Here is a 26,830-nt window from a genome sequence, read left to right as displayed (position 1 = left end):
CGCTGCCGTCGAGGCTGGGCGGAGACCCAGAGTGCCCCTGTACCCCACCAGCGCCTCCTTCGCTGCCGAACGCTCAGCCTCCGCCATCTAACTGTGTGGGTTGGTCACATGTGGGGACTCGACTGGACTGGAGGAGGCCCGGCCTAGGAGGGTGGGAGTGAGACAGGTTACCAGGCTTACTGGGCAGGTGGGTGATGCCAAGTCAGGGACCTGGGACTCAGGAGCTGGCCTTTCCATCCTGTGCTCCAGGCGTCCGTCCTGTGGGACCTAAACAGGATCCTCCACGCCTGGGAAAGGGCTAGATGTGGGGATCCTACCTCAGATGCTGGGCAGACACCCAGCCCTGGGCGTCAAAGGCGGTGGGTAATGGGATGCCTCTTTCTCCCTACAGGAGAGGCAGCCCCCTGCTCATCGGAGTCCGGAGCAAATACAAGCTCTCCACAGAGCAGATCCCCATCTTATACAGGACGTGTAAGTTTCTCAAGAAGCACTGGAACAGCACAGCTGCTGCCTGGCGTCGCAGGACTCAGCAGCGGCGCTGGCACGGTCAGCTCCCCTCTGAGGCAAGGAAGCCCCACTCTGAGCCAGACCCAACAGGCGCACAGCTCCAGGTCTAAAAGGTTTTTGCGCAACTGAGACTTGGCTCCATTTTTTTTAAGCTTTTTATTATGGACATGAATTTATCATGATTTTGTATATTGTCAAACATACACAAAAGTGCTGCTGTATAACGGCAACTGGGCTTTGATGTGAGTGCTTCTTTGGTTTGTTTTTGTTTGCATTCCTCTCACACTGTAGCCATTTAAATGCTTTTGCAGTGGTGCTGTGCTATTTGGGGATCTTTTACACGATTTGGCTGACACAGCCAAAGCTAAAAATTGCAAATTTCTCCCACACATATTCAGAGGGGAAATTGGTTCCTTGCTGCATGTTATGCAAACAAAACATCCCAGCGGGATTTGCAACCCATTCCTCCATTTGCTAGGCACTCTGGAGAATGTGAAGAATATCTGTAAGACACGGGTGAAGAGGCTGGACAGCTCCGCCTGCCTGCATGCTGTGGGCGACAAGGCTGTGGAATTCTTCTTTGCTTCTGATGCAAGGTAACTGAGCCCTCTTCTCTTCGCTTCCTGGGATTATGTAATCAAAGAATGCCTGTCTAAACACTGCCGGTTCTTACTCATCCTTCCATGTGAGCTGTCGTGGCTCAGCAAGTCGCAGGGCCGAAGAAGAGTTCAGCCATCCCTGGGCCTGGGCCTGGAGTCCTTGCCCTAGGAGCGCCTGCGAGACTGTGGTAGGCAGGTCTGGTGGCTAAAGGCCAGATGCACTGGTGGGCACAGTGCTTCGAGCCTGCACAAAATGAATGGGTTGTTGCCAATGTTGTAACATTTGGAGATTTCACAGAGAAATCTGAATCTCTAGCTTCTCTGGAAGAACTAGCAGATCTGGGCACGCTGTGCAGCCCTCTCTCGGGTGGCAGGTGTCTGGATCTGCTCAAAGGCTGCCCCCTTTAGATGAGACAAGTGTGTCTAGACCTCAGTCCCTCCCACGCCCCTCCCTGCCTTTGCCTGGGGTGAGACCATTTGTGAAAGACAGAGCCAAGACACAGGGAGTTTTTCAATTGATTCTAAAGTCCGTGCTCTCATCAATCCACCAAATAATGATTTTGAAATTTGAGAAATTCTGCTTTATACTCATTTCAGGAAAAAAAAAATTATACACACACACACACACACACACACACACGCACACACACGCACACACAGAGAGAGAGAGAGAGCGCCAGGGAGAGAGAGAACCAAAGCACTTTCCTGCCATTTGAAGTAGAAAACCGCTGTAATCACCTCTGGTACCTTCTTCAAAGACCCAAAAGCTTAGGCCTTTGTTATGTTTCCATTCTTGATGGGTTTTCGCTTTCCCGACCAGCCTCTAATAGGGCTGTGCTGTGAGGCAGGGAGGACACCAGGCCAGGTCTCCTGGGAAACGGGAGCGACAGGGAGGCGAGGCCTGGTTAAACGTACAGCCAGCATCATACTTAACGCTGAGGTCAGGGCAGCGCTTCCCAAATGGTGCCCCTTAGAACACGCCGAGAATACCAACGAGATGCTCGTATTATTTCAGTGATTCTAAAACACACAGAATTGTAGATTTTGGCATAGTATCATTAGAATTTGTTGAAGCTTTTATTTCTTAGGAGTTTGTCAAATAATTGTGATCTTAACGATCAATAGTAACTTATATTCAATGAAGTATGATAGATGTTTCTTTTTTAATTTTAATTTATTTATTTATTTTGTCTCACTCTGTTGCCCAGACTGGAGTGCAGTGGTGTGATCTCGGCTCACTGCAACCTCCGCCTCTGGGTTCAAGTGATTCTCCTGCCTCAGCCTCCCGAGTAGCTGGGATTACAGGTGCCCGCTACCACGCCCAGCTAATTTTTTGTATTTTTAGTAGAGACGGGGTTTCAATGTATTAGCCAGGGTTGTCTCCATCTCCTGACCTCATGATCTGCCCGCCTCGGCCTCCCAAAGTGCTGGGATTACAGGCGTGAGCCACCATGCCCGGCCAGATATTTCTTTTTTTTTAAAAAAAAAAAAGGCCTGAATGCCTGAAAGGAGAGGAAATAATTATTTGTAGGCAATACTATTACACATTTTTAAATCCAGCCAAAAGGCTGTTAGAACTGATAGTACTAGCAGCTAGGGGTAAAGGTGTGGAAATCCTACATCCTGGCCTTAGCCACTAAACTGTATCTGGCTCGAGTGGGACCATGTCCACCTTGTTCTCAGGTGTCACCTCACGTGACTGGGCACGATGCAGTCAGCAAACGTTAGGTGAACCGAAAAAGCAATACTATTCACCTCAGCTGGAAAAAAAAATGCTTTAGAGTAAATTTTAACAGAAATACTCCAGAACATATTTGGAGAAGACTACAGAAATTTACCATGAGGAAGTAAGAGATTTGAATACAGGAAGAGATTCCACATTCCTCAGTAGGAAGGCTTACTATTCTTACCTTTTTTTTTTTGGAGACAGGGTCTCATTAAGTTGCCCAGGCTGTCCTCGAACTAACTCCTGGACTCAAGGGATCCTCCTGCCTCAGCTTCCAGAGTAGCTATTTTAAAAAATTAATGCACTCAACATGTAAAACCAATTTAATGATTACAAGTTATTTTTTAAAAATATTGACTCTACCCAAATTAATCTGTGAATTCTGTGCTGTAATTAAGACCCTCCAGGCCAGGCACGGTGGCTCACGCCTGTAATCCCAGCACTTTGGGAGGCCGAGGTGGGCAGATCATGAGGTCAGGAGATCGAGACCATCCTGGCTAACATGGTGAAACCTTGTCTCTACCAAAAAATACAAAAAATTAGCCAGGCGTGGTGGCGGGCGCCTGTAGTCCCAGCTACTCTGGAGGCTGAGGCAGGAGAATGGCGTGAACCCGGGAGGCGGAGCGTGCAGTGAGCCGAGATCGCACCACTGCACTCCAGCCTGGGCGACAGAGCGAGACTCCGTCTCAAACAAAACAAAACAAAACAAAACCCTCCATATTATTTTATTTGTTTATGCTTTGGAACTTCAGGAAGTGATTCTGTCACGTGTAGTGTAGAGACAAGAAAGACAACACATGCTGAGAAAGGAATGGCGAGTGGCCCTCCCAGATGCGAGCACACTGTCCAGCTTTTGGGCAACGGTGGCCTGTGTGTGCGGGGCACAGCATGAGGGCCTCACCAGGATCCCATGCAATAATCATGACAGACCTCTGGGGAAGGCACAGCTCTTTTCTGTTTACGCAGGTGGAACCTGAGACAGGAACTCCAGGGGGTTATGTATGTTGCCCACGGGCACAGGACTGGCAAGAGACAGAGGACCCGAGTCCACCTCAAGCCTAACTCGTGGGCTAGTGGTCCTAATGACTAGATTGCGTGACTACCCATTTTGGAAATAAAATAATTGTATTTAAACAAACATGTAGATGCACACATAAATGTAAACACACATGCATCATGCATTGTTGGTTGGTTAATGCTACAATGTAAGCAGTGTTGATCTCTTGGAGACAGGATAGCGCCGTTTTTACTTCTTGTCACTCCATATTTCTACTTTTTATACAAAAAATATATTTCTATACAAAATTTTGTATAAAACTGTATACTTTTATACAAAGTATACAAAGCTATTTGTATACTTTTATACAAAGTTTTGTTTAAAATATTTTTTCCGGTACGATGGCTTGCCATCCTCCTTTCTCTTTCTTCCCTAGGATCTGGCTGGATATACCTCTCTTAGAGCCTTAGACCTTGATATTTTCTCTCCTTACCTTTGCACCAGGAGTTTTAAGTGTTCATTTTCAGGCAGTCACGTGTGGGTGTGGCTCTTGATAGAATGAGAGTGTTTTTTTTTTCTTTTTTTTGAGACAGAGTCTTGATCTGTCACCCAGGCTGGAGTGCAGTGGCACAATCTCAGCTCACTGCAGCCTCCGCCTCCTGGGCTCAAGTGATTCTCCTGCCTCCCAAGTAGCTGGGATTACAGGTGCCCGCCACCACACCCGGCTAATTTTTGTATTTTTAGTAGAGACGGGGTTTTGCCATGTTGGCCAGGCTGGTCTCAAACTCCTGACCTCGTGATCCGCCCGCCTCGGCCTCCCAAAGTGCTGGGATTACAGGCGTGAGCCAGGGCGCCCGGCCGAGAGTGTTTTCTCCAGTAGTCCTTCAAGGCCAAGCTGATGGTTTATACCACAACTATATACCATTAATTACCTTTCTTTTTCATTTAGCAACTTTTCAAACTTAAAATTATTTAAAAAGATTTTGTGTTATGATCTCAAGGGAAAAAAATCATTATTCCTTTCCATACAGAGAAAGTTATAAAAATAAACACAATGGGCTGGGTGCGGTGGCTCACGCCTGTAATCCCAGCACTTTGGGAGACCGAGGCAGGTGGATCATGAGGTCAGGAGATCGAGACCGACCTGGCTAACATGGTGAAACCCCGTCTCTACTAAAAATACACGAAAGTATCTGGGCGTGGTGGCGGGCGCCTGTAATCCCAGCTACTCAGGAGGCTGAGGCAGGAGAATGGCATGAACCTGGGAGGCGGAGGTTGCAGTGAGCAGAGATTGTGCCACTGCACTCCAGCCTGGGCAACAGAGCAAGACTCAGTCTCAAAAAAATAAATAAATAAATAAACAAACAAACAAACAAACAAACAAATACAAGGACCCTATGTTTCTTTGGTAAGCATAGCTTGTAGATTACTTTTAGGGCTCCTTTGTGTACATGTGTGCGCATGTGTAAGAAACTAGGTCTTTTGTCCTAATGAGTTTCCCATTGTCTGGGTTTTGCTGAATTCACCCCCTGGTGTCATTTACCATCTTCCCCTGTCCCCTGTGTTTCTTGTACACTGGAGTTTACGAGTGTTAAAAGCTCGATCTTACTCAGGTTTGTTTTTTTGGCAAGACTACATAGTTGGTGGTGTGTCCTTCCATCAGGAGGCAGGTGATGTCTCACCATCTCTCTTTTTGTGCTAAGAGCCATCAGGGGTTTGAATGTTGCCAGCCTTATCCATCCATGATAAAGCTTCATCCAGCTTTGTACCTTCTGGTTTCAACAGCCATGGATGGTCCTTGATTAGAGCTATTAATAATTAGGGGTTCATAAATTGATTCTTCTAATTCTATTATTTCTTCGTTACTAGCTGTATCACTTCTTAGAGAAACTTGCCTTCATAAAGTATGTGGTTGTTCCGAAAGACAGATTGTTTAGAAAGGCGAGATAAATGCTTTATTCTTTCCCTTCACGACTCAGAATAATGGGTTGGTTCTCGAGTATCTTCCAGAGGTGACGTTGTTTGGATCCTGATTTGAAGAAACCAGTTATAAAAAGACAGCCATGAGATTACTGGAGAAATGTGAACATGCTGAATATTTGATGATATAAAGGAACAACTATTAATTTTAGATATGATTATGGTATTATAGTAGGTTAAAATAGTTTTAGAGCTATGTGGTAAAGTGTTTACAGAAGAAATGATATAATGTCTGGCACTGGCTTCAGAATAATTCCATGGGGGCAGGAGGGAAGAGTGGAGAAGAAAAGGAAGATTCATGTGCAAATCGGTGTTTTTAGTGTGGTCCCTCTGTCCCTCCTAAAATGCCAACAATGTGGCCCCCACACTTGGGAACCAGCAAGGGGCTGCTGCCTGGTAACTGCTCGGGCGGGGCACTGATGATGCCTGTTTCCCTTGCCCCAGCGCTATCATAGAGCACACCAACCGGGTCATCTTCCTGGAGGACGATGACATCGCCGCAGTGGCTGACGGGAAACTCTCCATTCACCGGGTCAAGCGCTCGGCTAGTGATGACCCATCTCGAGCCATCCAGACCTTGCAGATGGAACTGCAGCAAATCATGAAAGGCAGGTGTCCTCTAGAGTCCATGTGCGGCAGCCTCGGGAGCCAGTGTGCCTGGTGGAGCTCCTGACGCTCTCTGCCTGGCCCTAGCAGAGGTCACAGCCCTCCTGCCCTCTGTGGCCACCAGGGCAGGGCTGCAGGTAGCCTGTGGCTTGCACAGGTGAGGGGATGTGGGGAGGCTGGCCTGGCGCCTCCAAGCGGGGGCTCCTGTCTGCAGCCAGGCGCCAGGTCTTCCCTACTGGAACTGAGCCCAGTGTGTCAGCTGCCTTCCTTCACCGACTCCGCGGGACACATTCCCACCCTCAGGCGTCATTTCTCCTCTGGGTGGAAGTCTGCAGGTCTGCAGTAAATAGGAGGGTGGGGGTACACTTTCTCCCTGCAAGGAGAGCCTCTCCGTCTGCACCCATTTCTGTCCCCTTACAACCTCTACCCCACAGGGCAGCCTGAACAAACTTTTAAGAACATGAATCAGCCCCTGTGATCATCCCGCTGCTCAAGGCCCTCCAATGGTTTCCTACTGTTCTTAGAATACAATCCAAACTCCCTGCCACAGCCCACAAACCCCACACCCCAGTGGGGCCAAAGCCTGGCCCCACTGCACCCAACCCTCTGTCCCACTGTGCCCCGCCACAGCCCCTGCATTCGCTGTTCTTCTCATAGGACTGGTTCCTTTTCATTGCCTCCAGCTCCCCTGAAATGTCACCCCCTCAGAGAGTCCTTCTCTGTTCCTGTGTCTGCCATGGTCCCTCCCCAGCCCCTCCCCAATGGTGACCACCCCTCATTCCCCCACTTGCTTCATTTGCTCATCACACAAGTGCCAGGTCATGGGTGACAGGTCGGGAGCAGGGGCGATGTTGGCGTCATGAGTGTGTGTATCCTAGAGAACACAGCCTGCCCCGCCTGTGGGCACCTCCAGAGCATCAGGTGCAGCTGCTGCATCAGGGGCTCGAACACCCTGCAGCCCCATTGTCCCATCAGCATCATCCGATCCCACTCAAATCAGAGCCCTGGAAATGCCCGTGTGGCTGGAAAGGTTTTCATTACAGAAACCAGGAGGGTATTTATTAAAAAAGAAAATTGCCTGTTTCTTCGGGCCTGCTTAGCTGTACTTTCCTAGCTGGGTGGCTTTTTGGGAGTGAAGCCCTTTACTTTCTTTTGGCCTTGCTAAGGGAACATGGCCCAGAGGGATCAGCCAGGCCATTTGTCACTTGCATGCCTCGGGCAAATCCCTCCCTTCCTCAAGCTGCAGGGTCCAATATGTAAATTGGAGATAGTCCTGGTTCCTGACCTGCTTCCCTCTGACGGCAGTGAGTGTCAGGCAGGATAATCCCTGGGGATGCCTTTGGGACTCTGCAGTGGAGTTGCTGTCACTACTGCATAATGAAAAGCAGTGAACTATTCCTGATGAAAAGCAGTGAAATATAATGAAATTAAAACTGACCAGACGTTTATTTGACCAGGTAACTTCAGCGCATTTATGCAGAAGGAGATCTTCGAACAGCCAGAATCAGTTTTCAATACTATGAGAGGTCGGGTGAATTTTGAGACCAACACAGGTAATTCCTACACTCGGTGGGGAGCCTCCGCCTGTGCCTAGTCTCAGGGAATGTGGTGACTGTGTAGACTCAGCATCAACGCCCTGTCGTGTGTCCTGCAGTGCTCCTGGGTGGCTTGAAGGACCACTTGAAGGAGATTCGACGATGCCGACGGCTCATCGTGATTGGCTGTGGAACCAGCTACCACGCTGCCGTGGCTGTGAGTGTGACACATGTGCGTGGGGAAATCGACAGCAGTCTAGGACCAGACACTGGCCTTCAGTTTTGTCACTCATTTGGCCTTCTGAATTTGGCTAAGCCCTTGTACCCATTCCCACGAGCTAGTGTGAGAAGTGACACGGAACCCTTTTATCTTTGAGGTGGCCTGTGGGTGACCGAAGTCCCCTCGCCACCTGGACAGGGAGGTTCCGTGTCACAAACTGTCCCTAGAAGCCCAGCTGCCCCATGTCCTGTCGTGCCTGTGACCGACTTTCGTCTCTATGCTTGTTGGCTTCAGACGCGGCAAGTTTTGGAGGAACTGACTGAGCTTCCTGTGATGGTTGAACTCGCTAGTGATTTTCTGGACAGGAACACGCCTGTGTTCAGGGATGATGTTTGCTTTTTCATCAGCCAGTCAGGTAAGGGACACAGGCGGTGTGGCCAGCCTTGCGTCAGGTCAGCTCTGGGCTCTCTCCTCTTCTCCTTCATTCAGTTAAGTCCCCTGCACGGCTACCCTGTGCCGTGAACCCTCTCTTGCAGCGGTCATTTAACCCTTAGAGCCATGGATTACTGTCGCCATTGTACGGGGGCGGCAAGGGATGTCTAAGGCCATGCAGTCAGGGGGTGACAGAGCTGGGATTGGGCTGGAAATCCACGCACTTTAGTTTTTCCCCTGCCCCATGGCTTCTCCCTCTTCTTACCTATCCAAGACTTCAAGGACCACTTACCAAGGTGCTCATAAATGTTTGCTGATTTATGTTAATAGAAAAAACGTCTCCTTTAACATTCTGTTAAGTTGAGAGTCACGTGGAGGACCCAGTATGGGCTCTGTGCCCAGGTGTCCAAGCCTAGCTGCCTGTGGCATGCAGTGCCCATGCTGCCCAGCAGGGGGAGGTGTGGGGAGACAGTGCTCCCTTTTAGGGCCAAGGAAGGTGGCCCGAGCTACATGCACCCCGTCTGGTGCCATCCCAACACTAGGCTTGACATTTGCTCCAGCTGCCTCAGGGAGGTGATCCAGGGCCATAGGCTTGGAGCCTCCTTGAGCTCATGGGGGATTTTTGAAATGTTTTAATTACGCATAATTCCAAGCCTTTATAAAAGTAGACTTTTCATATAATGAATATCCTAGCCTCATCCAGCCCGTCTCGTGCCGGTCGGACGCACTCATATTAACCCCTCATCTCCATGGGGTTACTTTGAAGCCAATCCCAGGCATCATGATATTCATCCATATAAATACTTCAGGCTGCATGATTTAAATGATAAAAGAAAAACATATAACCGGCCAGGCGCGGTGGCTCACTTTGGGAGGCTGAGGCGGGCGGATCACGAGGTCAGGAGATCAAGACCATCCTAGCTAACACGGTGAAACCTCATCTCTACTGAAAATACAAAAAAACCCCCAAACAAACAAAATAAAAATTAGCCGGGCGTAGTGGCGGGCGCCTGTAGTCCCAGCTACTCGGAGAGGCTGAGGCAGGAGAATGGAGTGAACCCGGGAGGCGGAGCTTGCAGTGAGCCAAGATCGTGCCACTGCACTCCAGCCTGGGCGACAGAGCGAGACTCCGTCTCCAAAAAAAAAAAAGAAAGAAAAACATATAACCACGGTGTTACTACCACAACTAAATACTGATTGTAATGCTCTATCATCTATTGGGACTTTTAGCACTACTGCCATTTTCAATTTTAAATACCATTTCCATTTTGTTGACAAGTGAAGAAAAACCAGCACAGATACACCGACCATCCGGCCCACCACCTTATGACGCAGGAGCTGCTGCCACATTCACCTTGGGTTTACAATCCCACCAGAGCCTAAAACTATTTTATAAATTGGTGGGAGACATTAACAAAAGAACAGAGGTGGACCTAATATGAAAATCATGAAGTGGCAGCTTCCGAATCTCTGTGTGTATAGAAGTCAGCCCTTTAATGAGATTGAAAAAACACTATTAAACCCTAGGGCACGGGTGACAGAAGTTAGAACCCCCTTCCCCCACCCTCACCGCAGTACCCCGTGACACTCCAGTGCCATATCCCAGGGCTCTGAAGAAAGAAAAGCAGGGGAGAATTGGGCCACCTAGTACCGGGCGGCACCTGCCTGCCCTGCAAAGCTGGGACAGACACAGCCAAGAGCAGTGGCCCTGCAGACAGAACAGCCTCCCGACCCGTGAGGATTTCAACAGTTTTGATTTTATGGTCATTTTATAGTTTATAGATTTTATAGTCTGGCTTATGTGAATTTAATTTGAGTTCGTTAGGACTTACAAACACAGGGAGTTTGTGCTGGTTTATGCATGAAGCCGTTTAGCTTTATTCTAAAAACAATTTGAGTCCACACTGAGAGGCTTGCAAGAAGTGTCCTTTCAAACAGGATCTAGTTGAGAAACACCACTTGGGGACATTCCTGCTTTTCAAATGTTAAATCTGTTCCATCTCAGCACGTTCTGAATCAGGCAGCTTATTCAGTTGCAGAAAGGGCCCTGGGAGTCAGGCCCACCTGTCACCAGCTGTGTGGCTTTGATCCTGGCTCTGAGCCCTCATCCTCAAGAGGAAAATGGGGACGATGGTCCTCACGGGGTTGTCACGAGACTTAAATGAAAAAATGCTTGCCACAAATAGTAACACATCTTGAATGTAAGAATCAGCCGAAAAGGCTGTTGAGCGTGTGTTTTCCTTTCTGATCACCTGCCGGCTGTGTCTTGGGCGCCGATTTCCCTGTAAGAGCCGGAGGTTGAGGAAGGGGTTTGGGGTAGGGCTGAGGCTGGCGGAGCGCGGCACTGAGAGGGCCCCTGTGCGGCAGGCGAGACCGCGGACACCCTCTTGGCGCTGCGCTACTGTAAGGACCGCGGCGCCCTGACCGTGGGCGTCACCAACACCGTGGGCAGCTCCATCTCGCGCGAGACCGACTGCGGCGTCCACATCAACGCAGGGCCGGAGATCGGCGTGGCCAGCACCAAGGTAGGAGGAGCCACGGGCGCCCGTCCCAGGGAGAGCCTGGAGGAGGCAGGTGCACCAGAGGCCGCTCTCCTTCGGCCTGGACGCGCTGGGCAGTTGCGCCCTGCTCTGCCCGCGCCACCGCCTTTCTTTCCCCTTCCCACCTCACCCCTTCTCTCCCCTCCCTTCCTTTCCCCTCCCCTCTTGGATTCCCGTATCTTCATTTAGTCTCATTTTATTCCCAAGTCATGTTCCTGTGTTTCGTCCATGTTGTCCTGTGACTTTTTGAGCACCTTGGAGACGCTTATTTTAAAGTCTTTTAGGGCTGGCACGGGGCTCCCACCTGGAATCCCAGCACTGTGGGAGACTGAGGCGGGAGCATCCCTTGAACCCAGGAGTTCCAGACCTCCCCGGGCAACCCCGTCCCGTCAAAAATAAAACTTAGGCCAGTTGCGGTGACTCAGGCCTGTAATCCCAGCACTTTGGGAGGCCGAGGCGGGTGGATCACCTGAGGTCAGGGGGTTGAGACCAGCCTGGCCAGCATGGTGAAACCCCATCTCTACTAAAAATACAAAAATTAGTCGGGTGTGGTGGTGCGTGCCTGTAATCCCAGCTACTCGGGAGGCTGAGGCAGAAGAATCATTTGAACCTGGGAGGTGGAGGTTGCAGTGAGCCGAGACTGAGCCACTGCACTCCAGCCTGGGCAACACGGCAAGACTTTGTCTCAACAACAAAATATAAATAAATAAAATAAATAAATAAAACCTAAAAATTAACTGGGCAGGGTGGTGGCACCTGTAGTCCCAGTTTCTCGGGAGGCTGAGGTGGGAGAATCACTTGAGGAGGTTGAGGCTGCAGTGAGCCGTGATCTCGCCACTGCACTCTGGCGTGAGCAACAGGGTAGACCCTGTCTCAAAAACTAAACTTGATTTAGAAAATGAAAATACGGTCCTTGCCACCTCCTTCTTTGTGCACAGGCTTATACCAGTCAGTTCATCTCTCTGGTGATGTTTGGTTTGATGATGTCTGAAGACCGAATTTCACTACAAAACAGGAGGCAAGAGATCATCCGTGGCTTGAGATCTTTACCTGGTATGTTCTGGAATTCAGCCTTCCATGTTTTCAGATCTAGTGGACTGTTGCTGGCCACTCTCTGTCGACTCTCACCTGTACAGGATGCTGTTCATTTCTCCCTCGTCCTCAAACTTTCTAGCTGCCCCAACTCCCTCCTGGAGGCCTTGCTGCCTCTGACCTCATCCTGCTCGGCCCCCGCCCTCCCCTGCGCTGCCTCCCTGGTCCTTAGCGGTGCTGAGCACTTTCTCACCGCAGGGCCTTCGTACTGGCTCTTTCCTCTGCTGAACCATCTTCCTCCTGCTCTGCATACAGCCGACAGCTTCTCATCTCCCAAACCTCAGCTCAAATGTCACCTCCTGAGACCCTCCCTGGCCACGCTAACAGAGGCCCCAACCCCAGCACTCTGTGAAACATTAGCCGTTTGTTTTCTTTATAACACCCCTCATGACCTGAAATAGCCTGTTCACCTGTTGACTGGCCTGTCTCCCCCAACTAACACGTCGGCTCCGCAAACACACAGCCCTGTCTGCCAGAGCCGCCACTGGACAGCTGGTGTCCAGCACAGGGCAGGCATACAGTAGGTGCTCAGTAAGTACTCGAGAAAGAGCAAATGGCCCCAGGCCCTTCCTATGCCAGGCGCTCCTTGGCAGCCCCACCACACTTTCCCCGTTTGCTGGGCAGCAGCACAGTCGCAGCTGTTGTAGCTGGTGAGATACAATGTCTGTTGCACTAAATCATGACCTCCTTGGGGACCATGGCCTCCCCTTTCTTCATTCATCCACCACATGTATATTAAGAACCAGTGCCATGCCCTGCCCCGTGTGCCAACCCTGGCCTGCCAAGATAAGCAGCGGCTCACCTCCTTCAGCCACTTACACGCCAGAGCAGGAGAGAGACCTCTGTGCAGGCCTGAGGGGCGGAGATGGACCGAACCTCGCCCCATGCTGGCATGGAACGCTCACTGCGGACAGGACATCACGGGGCTCCTGGAGAGTGCCCTCCCAGAGACAGAGTGGGCGCTGGAGCCTCCTGGGAGCCAAGGCCAAACCCCAGAGCAGGCAGTGGGGGAAGGGCCACCACAGAGAATGGTCAATTCCAGGCCCTCGGGGCCTGACCCTGGCCAAGACAGCATGCTGAAGGTTTATTTCTGAGAAAAGCATTCTTCCTTTAAGCCAGGTCATAACCGTGCAAAAGAGGACCCAATTCTGACGTTTAAGTCAGCGGTTCTCCAGATGTGATCCACAGGTCCTGGGTGTCTGCAAAGCCCTTTGAGTAAAATTGTTCACATAGTAATACATTCTTTATAGTAAATCTTTTTTTTTTTTTTTTTGCTTGTGTCCACATTTGCAAAGGCAGTGGTGGCTGTGCCTGGCACCCAGCACACTGGAAGGCCTGGTCATTGTGTCCTTCACCAGCACACACCCAGTTTCCCTTAAGAATGGCTCGATGGCCGGGCACGGTAGCTCACGCCTGTAATCCCAGCACTTTGGGAGGCTGAAATGGGCGGATCACTTGCAGTCAGGAGTTCGAGATCAGCCTGGTCAACGTGGTGAAATCCCATCTCTACTAAAAATACAAAAAGCAGCCGGATGTGGTGGCAGGTGCCTGTAATCTCACCTACTCGGGAGGCTGAGGCAGGAGAATCACTTGAACCTGGGAGGCAGAGGTTGCAGTGAGCCGAGATTGCGCCACTGCACTCCAGCCTGGGCAACAGAGTGAGACTCCATCTCAAAAAAAAAAAAAAAAAAAAGAATGGCCTTGATGGCCAGGCACAGCGGCTCACACCTGTAATCTCAGCACTTTGGGAGGCCGAGGTCGGCAGATCGCCTGAGGTCAGGAGTTCGAGACCAGCCTGGCCGACATGGTGAAACCCCAGCTCTACTAAAAATACAAAAATTAGCCAGGCGTGGTAGTGGGTGCATGTAATCCCAGCTACTTGGAAGGCTGAGGCAGGAGAATTGCTTGAACCCAGGAGGCGGAGATTGCAGTGAGCCAAGACTCTGCCATTGCACTCCAGCCTGGGTGACAAGAGCGAGACTTAATCTCAAAAAAAAAGGCCAGGCGCAGTGGCTCACACCTGTAATCTCAGCACTTTGGGAGGCTGAGGCGGGCAGATCATGAGGTCAAGAGATTGAGACCATCCTGGCTAACATGGTGAAACCTCATCTCTACTAAAAATACAAAAAATTAGCCGGGCGTGGTGGCGGGCGCCTGTAGTCCCAGCTACTCGGGAGGCTGAGGCAGGAGAATGGCGTGAACCTGGGAGGTGGAGCTTGCAGTGAGCTGAGATTGCGCCACTGCACTCCAGCCTGGGCGACAGAGCGAGACTCTGTCTTAAAAAAAAAAAGGAATGGCCTTGATGAAGTGGTAGAAATTAATAGTCTGTAAATTGCAACTCTTTGTAATATTCTTTATGATGAAATGGGGAGTACATGTAAAGCCTTTCTACTGGGGCCGGGCATGGTGGCTCATTCCTGTAATCCCAGCACTTTGGGAGGCCAAGGCTGGTGAATCACCTGAGGTCAGGAGTTCAAGACCAGCTTGACCAACACAGTGAAATCCCATTTCTACAAAAAATAGCCGGGTGTGGTGGTACGTGCCTTTAATCCCAGCTACTTGGGAGGCTGAGTCAGGAGAATCACTTGAACCTGGGAAGCGGAGGTTGCAATGAGCTGAGATCACGCCATTGCACTCCAGTCTGGGCAACAAGAGCAAAACTCCGTCTGGAAAAAAAAAAAAAAAAAAAAAAGCCTTTCTCCTCTGCGCTGCAGTGTGATACTTGTCTCAAGAGAAGCAGCCATCCCATTCAGTAGCAAGCTGATTTTCGTGTTTGGCAGAGATTTTCTCAAAACGAACAATCAGCTGATGCATCAGTAGAAGCAACCCATGGTATTTGTTGCCAATGATAAACTTTGAGTGTTAGAAAACACCTCTGTTACCATGAGCTTGACCAGTTCCCAACATTTAAAGACTTCTCTAGGGCCGGGCACGGTGGCTGATGCCTGTAATCCCAGCACTTTGGGAGGCCGAGGCGGGTGGACCATGAGGTCAGGAGTTCAAGACCAGCCTATTCAAGATAGTGCAACCCCGTCTCTACTAAAAATACAAAAAAAATTTAGCTGGGCGCGGTGGCAGGCACCTGTAATCCCAGCTACTCAGGAGGCTGAGGCAGGAGAATCACTTGAACCCAGGCAGCCGAGGTTGCAGTGAGCCAAGATTGTGCCACTGCACCCCGGGTTGGGTGACAGAGTGAGACTCTGTCTCAAAAAAAAAAAAAAAGAAGACTTCTCTGATGAGATCAAGGTGACTTCAACAAGGTGATTTTTAAAAAACATTTTATAGGCCGGGTGCGGTGGCTCAAGCCTGTAATCCCAGCACTTTGGGAGGCCGAGGTGAGCGGATTATGAGGTCAGGAGATCGAGACCATCCTGGCTAACATGGTGAAACCCCGTCTCTACTAAAAACACAAAAAATTAGCAGGGCGTGGTGGCGGGCGCCTGTAGTCCCAGCTACTCGGGAGGCTGAGGCAGGAGAATGGCGTGAACCCGGGAGGCGGAGCTTGCAGTGAGCCGAGATCGCACCACTGCACTCCAGCCTAGGCGACAGAGCGAGACTCCGTCTCAAAAAAAAGAAAAAAAATTTTATAATAAAAGTGTCCATTTTAAGAAGATTTACGTACCTTTGTGGCCAGTTCATGATGTCACAGATTACGCACTTGTAAACGATCCATTTAAAAGCACAAGACAGAACAATAAACTTTAACATAACACAGTAGAAAAAGTTGACTGATAGGATTTCAGATTCTATATTGGCACCGACCCTTTCAAGAACCTACTGTTTCTCAAGTTTGATGTACTGTGGTGTCAAAGAACAATATTCACAATTATTTGAAAAATAATTTAAACACTCCTCGCTTTTCCAACTACAAATCTGTATTTGTAGGCTGACTTTTATTTTTATACTTCAAGCAAAAGAACATATCACCACAGATTGAATGTGAAAGCAGATATGAGAGTCAACAGACTTTTATTAAAAAGGCAGACACTAAAAAGATTTGCAGGAACAAAAGGCAGTGCCACTCTTCTCACTAATTCTTGTTGAAAATGAAGTAATGTAATAGATTTAGTGTTGTTATTTTAAAGTGAATATTTTTAAATTTCTCATTGTTATTTTCTTTCTTTCTTTCTTTTCTTTTTTTTCTTTTTTTGAGATGGAGTCTCGCTCTGTCCCCAGGCTGGAGTGCAGTGGCGCCATCTCAGCTCACTGCAAGCTCCGCCCCCCGGGTTCACGCCATTCTCCTGCCTCAGTCTCCCGAGTAGCTGGGACTACAGGCGCCCGCCACCACGCCCGGCTAATTTTTTGTATTTTTAGTAGAGACCGGGTTTCACCATGTTAGCCAGGATGGTCTCAATCTCCTGGCCTCGTGATCCGCCTGCCCCGGCCTTCCAAAGTGCTGGGATTACAGGTTTGAGCCACCGCACCCGACCACGCCCGGCTAATTTTTTGTATTTTTAGTAGAGATGGGTTTCACCGTGTTAGCCAGGATGGTCTCGATCTCCTGACCTCGTGATCCGCCAACCTTGGCCTCCCAAAGTGCGAGGATTACAGGCGTGAGCCACCGCGCCTGGCCCTCAGTGTTATTTTCTAATCTGGTAAATGTTGGCTGATTTACCTCAAAAACAAAGGCTCTTAGGGATGTGCAATAATTTGAGGGACTTGCAATAATTTTCAAGAGCGTAAAGGAGTCCTGAGACCAAACAGTTTGAGAACCGGTGGTCCCACTTACAGGGGCCTTGTCTTGAGACACAGCAGGAAAGAGGGGTGTTAACTGGTGCTGTCAGCTCTGTCTCCAATGGGTGATTTTGCCTGTCTGAGCCTCAGCTGTCTTACCTGCAAAACAGAGTGAGAAATAGTACTTCCCTACCTACCTTGTTGGTGCTCAAGGAAGTATTCACACCATACGAATCCCCACCCTAACAAAATCCTGGCCAGGAGCCCAAGTTATTTCCTGTAATCTCCGTTTTAAACGAATGCGAGGAAGCAAAGTGCGCTAAGTGATGTGGTTTCAAAACCTCGTCTAAACCCCAGCATTTGTCTTCGTGAATATTGCTTTAAAATCCGCATCACTGGTTTTCTCCCTCTGCTCCTTGCATGTGCATGGCCCAGAGCTGATCAAGGAAGTGCTGTCGCTGGACGAGAAGATCCACGACTTAGCCCTGGAGCTCTACACGCAGAGGTCGCTGCTGGTGATGGGGCGGGGCTACAACTATGCCACCTGCCTGGAAGGAGCCCTGGTGAGCCCCCACCCCCAGCCCCCACCCCCACGGAGGACAGGCACAGGAGACCTGGAGGAACCAGCGGGAAGGAGGGCAGGGCGTTGGGCTTGGGGAGGGCCCGGCCTAAGGACCCCTTGGGCACTCCTGTGAGCCTGTGCTAGGCATCAGCTCTCCTCCGGGTTTCTAGCCCTGGGCACACAGAGATGGGTGAGGCAGGTGCCTGCCCCCAGGGATCTCCCAATCTACTGAGGAGAAAGGGACAGGGCACCTGGGGTGTGCCCCTCCAGCTGTCCAGCCACTGCCAGGGTCCACTTGGAACAGCTCACTCAGACCTCATGAGCTTCTTCTGAGGGGTTGGCGGTTGCTATTCACCTCTCATCCAGGAGCAAACAAAGCCTCCAAAAGCTTAAGTATCTCACTCAAGATGACGTGGAGGACCTGAGTCAGACCTGAGGCCATGGGGCCTTTGCTTTTTTCCACCAAAATTGAGGGGTAGCTTCTCCACAGAGTTTCCTTGTTACCCCTCAAACTTCCAAGGGGAGTTTGAGATCCTGCAGGAATTAACTTCGAAGGCCTTGCTTTTTCAAAAATTGGTGACAGTCCGTTTGCCCCCTGCAGCATTAAAGATCCACGCCAGGAAAGAGAAAGCCGATGGGGCAGGGACAGGGTGCCAGGGCCACAGGGCTGCCCAGAGGGCGGGCAGAGAGCCGTGCAGGACCCTGCATCTCGGACTTGCCCTCTCCTCACTGTCAGCGTGCCGTGCACAGAGCAGATGCTCAGCCCGGGTAACGGGACAGTGCTCCAGCTGAGGCTGCACTGGCCACCAAGACAAGGGCATTAACGGTGGCCCAGCTGGGCTGCCATCCTCTCCCATCTCCTCCCCACCACCCCCATTTGAAAGACAATGCTAGGCTGGCACAGTGGTCCACGCCTGTAATCCCAGCACTTTGGGAGACCAAGGCAGTTAGATCATTTGAGGTCAGGAGTTCGAGACCAGCCTGGACAACTTGGTGAAAGCCCATCTCTACCAAAAACGCAAAAATTAGCTGGGCATGGTGGTGCATGCCTGTAATCTCAGCTACATGGGAAGCTGGGGCAGGAGAATCGCTTGAACCCAAGAGGAGGAGGTTGCAGTGAGCCAAGATCACGCCACTGCACTCCAGCCCGGGTGACAGAACGAGACTCCCATCTCAACAAAAAAAAAACAAAAAAGAAAGAAGAAAGAAAGACAATGCCAGTTGCAAGTGGTTACCGGAAACCTTCAGAGTTGATTTCCTTGGTCTTTGTGGGGAGTGCAGGGCTGACCTCGGTGAGCTCCATCTCCTGCACCCGCCCCCTGGAGATTCTGACTCCTGTTAAAGGGCAGGCAGGTGCTGTTTCTTGGGGTGCAGTAGAGGCAAGGCCTGGGGTGTACTGTCAGCCCCCAGATGACTCTGCGTCATGGGTGGGGGCTGAGCTGCGGTGGCTGAACGTGCTGGCGAGAGATGCACATTGCAGCTATGCTGCCGCATGAGTCTGCTGAAGAAAGAAGCGTTTAGGTGGCTGCTGGCACGAGCCAGTGGTCCTCTGGTCACTGCGAGGCCGGCACTGCAGCTGTCTGCAGCCTCCAGAGTGGAGCCGCACTCCTTACAGTATGGCCCTGACCTAAATCAACAGTGCTAGCGGGGAGGGGAGAGATGATGTCTTCGACTGTCTCACCATTTCAATGACGTGGATTTGTGGTAACTGAATAGAGATGGATCTACCTGAACATAGGAAAATAATTAATTCAAATAACACCCCAGTTTGTGCGATTTTGCTTGGAACCACTCTTTGGAAGTTTATATTAATGGGTGAATTCTTAGTCAGATGATTAATTGAAGGTGTAGCTAAGCTGAATACAATGCCGTTGTTATACACGTGACTGGCTAGGGCGGAGAAGAGGGCGAGCTAGGCTGACTCTGACTTGTCTGTCCTAAGGGGTGGCTGTGCGTGGGACTGGACAGAGACAGAGCAGCAGTGCCCGGGGCTGGTGTGGGGACACAGAGGTTGTGTCCTGGGCTGGTGCATGCTCTGGATGGTAGCCAGGCCTCTTCCCAGGCCCTTGCTGGGCTTCCTCAGTACTGTCAACCACTCCAGGCGTCTGTCTGCCTTGCAACCCTTGGCTCGCCACCTTCCAGGGTCATCCTTCCCCTGGTTCCCCTTCTTCCCCTCTGGCTGATCTGCTCCAGCCCCATCTGCCCAGTGTGACTCTGATCTCACCTCCTGTTTCCAGAAAATTAAAGAGATAACCTACATGCACTCAGAAGGCATCCTGGCTGGGGAGCTGAAGCACGGGCCCCTGGCACTGATTGACAAGCAGATGCCCGTCATCATGGTCATCATGAAGGATCCTTGCTTCGCCAAATGCCAGAATGCCCTGCAGCAAGTCACAGCCCGCCAGGTGAGGGCTCTGCACTGGACTGGGCCAGCTCTCTCCTGCTTTTCTCCATGCATGCCCACCTCACCACTGTCTGCCAGTACCAGCGATGGATGGTCTGGCCAGTGAGTGGCTGTGACCACACACCCTCCCCCGGGCCCCCTTGTGAGGAGTACACACACTTGGAAGGGAGCTGGTCAGCCTGCAGCTGTCCCACACAGCTCTTTGGTGGGGCCCAGGGACCCACACTGCCGTGAGCAGCACTGGATCCCGGCCTGGAGCTCAGGGGAGGTACTCCTGGTGGACATCCCTGGGGCAGGGTTTCCCCAGGTTCTGCGGCCAAGCAGCTCCGATGGGAACTACCTGGAATTAGGTCAGATCTCATAGGGCGGGGGCACAGCTTTCCATACGACTGCCCTCGATTCAGGCACCTGTTGCAAGCCAGGGTTCCACCCACACATCTGAGCAACTGCCTATGAATCCAAGGATTCCCACTCTCCCCTCAAGTTCAATAATTTTCTAGAACGACTCATAGAACTCAGGAAATGACTATACAATTACAGTTTTATTATAAAAGATATAAATCACAGCCAACCCAAAAGAAGAGACCCATGGTTTGAGGGCCCCAGATGTGAAGCGTGTGTCCTCAGGATGTGTCACCCTCCCAGCACATCACTGTGTGTCGCCCGGGAGCTCCCCTGAGCTGCTAGCTTCAGTGTCCAGAGTTTGTATTGTGGTTTTATTAAGTAGGCAGGATGGAGTGAACCATCGGCCATGTGATCGAACTCAGTCGCCAGCCCCACTTTCGTCCTTGGAGGTTGGGAGGTCAGGCTGACAGGCTCATGTCTCAAAGCCCCAACCTTCTAATCATGTGGCTGGCCTTTCTAGCAGGGCGAGACCCCATCCTGGAACTAGCTACAGGCCCACCACGAGTCGTCATCTTAGCATAAAGTCAGGTATAGTCCAAGGGACCTCCCATAAATAACAAAGATGCTTCTGTCACATGGGAAAGTCCAGAGGCTGGAAGCTCCCTTCCTGGAACTGGCCACAAAGACCAACCAAATGCTTTGTACACAGCAGCTGCCCTGAGGTAGGAGGGCAGAGTTCATGAAGTTTCAGGGAGGTGAAATCCAGCAAGGTGCCCCATCCAGATGTTGCCACATCTGGCTCAGCAGAGGTCAGAGTGAGGGTATAAAACACAATTGCATCATTTCCCCACTTAAAACCCTCCCATACCTGCCTGTCAAGCCACAGAGACCCACAGTCCTGCATTATCTGGCCCTTCCCTCCTGTTTCAGTGAGTTCCAGGCACTCCAGCTTTCCTTCTGCTTCCCACTCGTGCCGCGCCCACACCCACCTCCAGGCCTTGGCACTGGCTGTCCCTGCTGTCTGGAATGCCTTTCCCACAGAGCGCTCTGCCGAGAGTTGTCCCCTCATCATTTAGGGCTCAATCCAGATGTCTCCTGTTTCTGAGAGAGCTTTAGAGACCTCGCCCGTCTCCCAATGACATTATCCTGTTTTCTTGCCTTGGTGGCATTTCTTTGGAATTCTTTTTTTTTTTTTTTTTTGAGACGGAGTCTCGCTCTGTTGCCCAGGCTGGAGTGCAGCGGCGTGATCTCAGCTCACTGCAAGCTCCGCCTCCCGGGTTCACACCATTCTCCTGCCTCAGCCTCCCGAGTAGCTGGGATTACAGGCACCCGCCACCGCACCCGGCTTATTTTATGTATTTTTAGTAGAGACGGGGTTTCACCCTGTTAGCCAGGATGATCTCGATCTCCTGACCTCATGATCCGCCCACCTCGGCCTCCCAAAGTGCTGGGATTACAGGCGTGAGCCACTGTGCCCGGCCTGGAATTCATCTTTATTTCTTGGTTTGCTTGTCTAGGTTTTTGTTTTCCACCACAAGACCACGAGCCCCGCTAGAGTTAGGAGTGAGTCTGCCCTGCTCTCAGCAAGGCACAAATGGGTGCCAAATGATGCAGCAGGATGGCGATCTCCTTACCAGGGAAGGGGAAGAAACCCACCAAAAAGCATCAGACACTTTATCCTTTCCAAGCATTTGTGTCCCACACATACCACCTCACCCATGATTCCAGCAAATGCAAAAGAGGACTGTTCTCATCACAGTAACATAGCTTCCAGATAGTCCGCATGTGTCAGGGATTGCTTCTTTCAGAGATGATCTATTTTATGATGCTATTTCTCTGCTCTAGGGCCGCCCCATTATACTGTGCTCCAAGGACGATACTGAAAGTTCCAAGTTTGCGTATAAGACAATCGAGCTGCCCCACACCGTGGACTGCCTCCAGGGCATCCTGAGCGTGATTCCGCTGCAGCTGCTGTCCTTCCACCTGGCTGTTCTCCGAGGATACGACGTACGTCTAAAAACTGCACCTAACAGCAGAGAGGAGAGACATAACCCCAAAGTTCCTTTCTGTTCTTTAAATACTTGGAGTAAATAGTCATAGAATAAATAATTTTATTTAAAGTAGCTTTCTTTTTTTTTTTTTTTTTTTTTTGAGACAGAGTCTCGCTGTGTTGCCCAGGCTGGAGTGCAGTGGCACAATTTTGGCTCACTGCAAGCTCCGCCTCCCGGGTTCACGCCATTCTCCTGCCTCAGCCTCCCGAGTAGCTGGGACTACAAGCACCTGCCACCACGCCCGGCTAATTTTTTGTATTTTTAGTAGAGACAGGGTTTCACTGTGTTAGCCAGGATGGCCTTGATCTCCTGACCTCGTGATCCGCCTGCCTCAGCCTCCCAAAGTGCTGGGATTACAGGCATGAGCCACCACGCCTGGCCTAAAGTTGCCTTCTTTTTAAAGTAGCTTATATCACCCCCTGCCCCCCAAAACAAGCTGGAAACTGCAAAATGTACAGAGAAGGTCATGGCACTAAACTATAACCTGGCCAGGTAAGGTGGCTCACGCCTGTAATCCCAACACTTTGGGAGGTCAAGGTGGAAGCATTGCCTGAGACCAGGAGTTTGAGATCAATCTGGGTAACATAGCAAGGCCCTGCCTCTACAAAAAAATTTTAAAAATTAGCCTGATGTGGTGGTATGTATCTGGAGTCCCAGCTACCTGTGGGGCTGAAGTGGAAGGATCACTTGAGCTCAGGAGTTCAAGGCTTCGGTGAGCTAGGATCACACCACTGCACAGGGTGGACAGCAGGGTGAGACTGTCTCAAAACCAAAAACCAAAAACAACCTCATCACCCAGAGGCAATATCAATTAGCAAATGGAATATTTTAGTCCGGATTTTTCCTATGCATGTGAGTTTTTTTTTAGTATTACTTAATATTATGTCAAAGATAAAATGTTTGCATCTTCCTTTTATTATTATATTGCAAGTATTTTCTGACATCTTTATGAGCTTGTTATATGTAGCATTTAATCATTGCATAATATTCCATCACAATCTTATAACACGATTTTCTTAATGGTTACTTAGCCAATCTTCTACTATTTAAACTGTTCCCAATTTTTTGTCTTCATAAATAACATAGCAGCAAACATCTTTGTGCATACAATGTTGTCCCACATTTAAGATTTGTCCTGGGCAGGCATGGTGGCTCACACCTGTAATCCCAGCACTTTGGGAGGCCGAGGCGGGCAGATCACGAGGTCAGGAGATCGAGACCATCCTGGCTAACACGGTGAAACCCCGTCTCTACTAAAAAAATACAAAAAATTAGCTGAGCATGGTGGCGGGCACCTGTAGTCCCAGCTACTCAGGAGGCTGAGGCAGGAGAATGGCTTGAACCCGGGAGGTGGAGCTTGCAGCGAGCTGAGATCCTGCCACTGCACTCCAGCCTGGGCGACAGAGCGAGACTTCTGTCTCAAAAAAAAAAAAAAAAAGATTTGTCCTTAATCTAACAAATGAGCTGTAATCTAGCATTTTGGAACATACATGGCCGAACTATGCTCCAGAAAAGAACCAATTTATCATCTCACAGCAAGTAAGAACACACAGTCCGTAGTGCAAAGAAATAGAAGTTGTGTTACAATTTTATTTCGAAGCTTTTAAAAATACACAACAATACAAGGAATATAATGAATATCTGAGTATGTACATATCATCCAGAACTGACATTTGCTAACATGTTGTCATATTTGTTTCACCTTTTAAAATATCTAAATGTAGTCAGACATTGCAGATACCAGATACAGTAGAAGCCTCTTTTTTTATTTATTTATTTTTTATTTTTTGATACGGAGTTTCGCTCTGTGGCCCAGGCTGGAAGACAGTGGCGCAATCTCGGCTTACTGCACCCTCTGCCTCCCAGGTTCAAGCGATTCTCCTGCCTCAGCCTCCTGAGTAGCTGGGACTACAGGTGCCCGCCACCACGCCCAGCTAATTTTTTTGTATTTTTAGTAGAGACGGGGTTTCACCATGTTTGTCAGGCTGGTTTCGAACTCCTGACCTGATGATCTGCCCACTTCGGCCTCCCAAAGTGCTGGGATTACAGGTGTGAGCCACTGCAACCGGCCCAGCAGAAGCCTACTTATTCCTCCATTTCCTTCCCACTGCACCCTAAACGAATAAGTCACATGGAATTCATATATATTCTTGCAACTAAAGTGAATTTTTAACAGTACACATCAAGTTACCTGTGTTTAAAAGCATGAACCGTATTCTTTAAATCATGTTAACAGATCATGACACACATCAGGTGCACAGTAAATGTTTATTGAGGGACTAAACCTTATACAGTTAAATGAAGCTTCTGGACTAAGGAATCTGCCTCCAAGACGCAGGTCTCTAGGTTGGTGACCATGGTGAACAACTGTCTCTTGTTTTTAAGTACTCTGAAAATTGTCCTTGAGAGGTAGCATGTTGCTGAGATCTTTGGGGTCCTGAACAGTCACTTTCTTTCATTTTAGGTTGACTTCCCCAGAAATCTGGCCAAGTCTGTAACTGTGGAATGAGGATGAGACCGTGACAAGACCATCACCACCTTTCATCTGATTCCAGACCCGTCCCAACAGCAGGGATGCTACATGGGAAGAGAAGTGGGCATCCCACATGTTCTGCGTGCTCCTGTAGAGTTTGACAGCTTCCACGTGCCTTCTACCCAAGTGCTTTTGCTTACAGCAGATACTGTTTCTCTGTGTCCTGAAGTCGCCAGAGGAGAAGGGAATCATTGTTTACACATGGGGATCAGAGCAGACTTCTCCACTACTGTGCAATAGAGATACAGCTCTCTTCAGAGTAACTGTGAACCTTTTATAACCAACACTAGAGTTAGTTTTAAAAGACAAAATATTTATAATGACGATTGTATAGCTTTTAAGTTATTTTTCTAGTATGTGGCTTTCTGTAGCCGTGGTAACAGCCAAACTGTTCATCCTAGCTACCCATGCGCTGTCTCCAGGCTTGCTTCTGGCTGGTGGCATTCATCTCAGATGTGAGCACAAGGCATTGGCCCTCTGGACTCCTTTCTCCTTTTCTTTCCTCTGTAGGCTGCTCCTGAATCCTGTTCCCTGACATCCATGAAGCCCCTCCAGCATCCACCTATGCCTCCTATAAGTCCAGTTGAAATCTCAACCTCCTTCAACATTTTCTTCTCGTGTGTGGCCCAAATCCCTCCACCTCTCCAACTTCTGTTTAATCTGATCACGGCTCTTTTTAAGCCCAGGCAGCATTTTGGTCCCTGCTCCTTGCTCGTAGTAAAACAGCTTGAAATATCCCATGCAAGAGAGTAGTTTCAAGTGGGCGACTCTGCTCTCTATTTAAAAGCGTGCACAATCAAAGTACTATGCAATTTTAGGACAATAAAGAACATAGAATTTTCTGTGTGTGTTTGCATTTTGTTAACCTCATTCTTTTTGTGTACTTTGAATTTTGAGGACGGTGCAGGAGCTCGGCAGTGTTTGGAGGGGCAGCCCTGTTTGTTAGTAACCATTGGCCTCGTCCACACCTGAGACCTGTGGGTTTCTAGCAGGAAAAGGAGGGCTGTTTTCCAGGATACCACAAATGCAAGAGATTTGGGACTCAGCAGAGGGGCCACTGAACCTGGAAGGGGTTGGCCAGAACCTGTGGACAGCATACAGGGGTGACACTCTCAAATTTGTATTTTTTTTCCCAATAAGCCTATTATAGTCCCTGGTTTCATTAATACAATCAGGGGGGAAGATTGAAAGCCAGAGAGTTCTGAAGTTTTGTGAAGTGAGAACTTAGGCTCCCTACGTAAGTGCTGTCACACACACCCTGAATGGTGTCTTCATGACAACTGATGTGTGTAGCACTAGTATCGCATTAAACCCTGTTGGGGATTACCTATGGGCTACTCAGCAAATTTCCATCCTCTCTTACGCCCTCACCTGTATCACAGGGGCTAGAAACCTGGGAACTACATTTCCAGGCTATCCACCAGTGAGAGGCATTCATGGGAGACTTGGAGATAGTTGAGTGGCAGAAATCATATTTTGTATTTCTCTCTGGCAGAAGCAGATAGAAATGTGGCTTCAGCAAACGGGGTTCTGCTATGGCCCTTAGGGGCTCCCCAAAACGCACCCACCTCAGCATGCCAGGCAGTGGTGACCACGAACAGAGGTTTCCTGTGGCTCTTCCAAAATCCCGACTCTGAAGAGCTGGCAGGAACCAGGCGTCGCGGGGGCTTTTCCTGACTTCTGTCCTCCAGGCCCTGGGTCAGTCCCAGGGAAGTGGCTAGAATAGTTTCTGTCCTACTCATCAATCCATGACCAATGCAGCTTCCAAGATTAGGAGACTACAAACTAGCCAGAACACTTTTCTCTGGACAAGACCTAGAAAGTGTATTTCATCCTTATGCCCAAGAGGCGATGGCCATGCTGACTTCTGTGCTAATTGTTCCCTTGCTTTTCTTTATATTTCCACCTGTGTATCCCCAAATACCCTGCCTAGTTCGAAAGTGGAAGGCGAGCGCACACTGGCAGTGCAAGGAGAGGGCGGCACTGCCCCCACTGGACGGAGCTTCCAGGAGGTGAGCAGATCAGTC

General features: G+C 49.8%; 1 protein-coding gene across 4 annotated transcripts in view; it reads left to right on the top strand.

Annotated features, from left to right (window-relative positions):
• Window positions 1-25,645, top strand: part of GFPT2 (glutamine-fructose-6-phosphate transaminase 2) — a 54,169-nt gene extending 28,524 nt beyond the window's left edge. For 3 of the 4 annotated variants that reach the window (XM_032158913.2, XM_058440235.1, XM_058440234.1), the window contains 12 exons: window positions 392-471; window positions 986-1,103; window positions 6,254-6,417; window positions 7,873-7,968; window positions 8,070-8,167; window positions 8,465-8,585; window positions 10,970-11,127; window positions 12,081-12,195; window positions 17,344-17,471; window positions 19,708-19,875; window positions 22,065-22,226; window positions 24,735-25,645. In XM_032158913.2, coding sequence (XP_032014804.1) covers window positions 392-471; window positions 986-1,103; window positions 6,254-6,417; window positions 7,873-7,968; window positions 8,070-8,167; window positions 8,465-8,585; window positions 10,970-11,127; window positions 12,081-12,195; window positions 17,344-17,471; window positions 19,708-19,875; window positions 22,065-22,226; window positions 24,735-24,779 — 1,453 coding nt within the window. In that variant the 3' untranslated portion in view covers window positions 24,780-25,645. Of the gene's footprint in view, window positions 1-391; window positions 472-985; window positions 1,104-6,253; window positions 6,418-7,872; window positions 7,969-8,069; window positions 8,168-8,464; window positions 8,586-10,969; window positions 11,128-12,080; window positions 12,196-17,343; window positions 17,472-18,071; window positions 18,476-19,707; window positions 19,876-22,064; window positions 22,227-24,734 lie in introns of those variants that run through there. The other variant, XM_032158914.2, reaches the window with a different exon arrangement.
• Window positions 25,646-26,830: the final 1,185 nt, after the last annotated feature.

Source organism: Hylobates moloch, unplaced genomic scaffold (assembly GCF_009828535.3).
Source record: "Hylobates moloch isolate HMO894 unplaced genomic scaffold, HMol_V3 SCAFFOLD_6, whole genome shotgun sequence".
Lineage (NCBI taxonomy): Eukaryota > Metazoa > Chordata > Mammalia > Primates > Hylobatidae > Hylobates > Hylobates moloch.
Note: the sequence above shows the minus strand (reverse complement) of the source record. Positions and strands in the feature narration are given on the sequence as shown.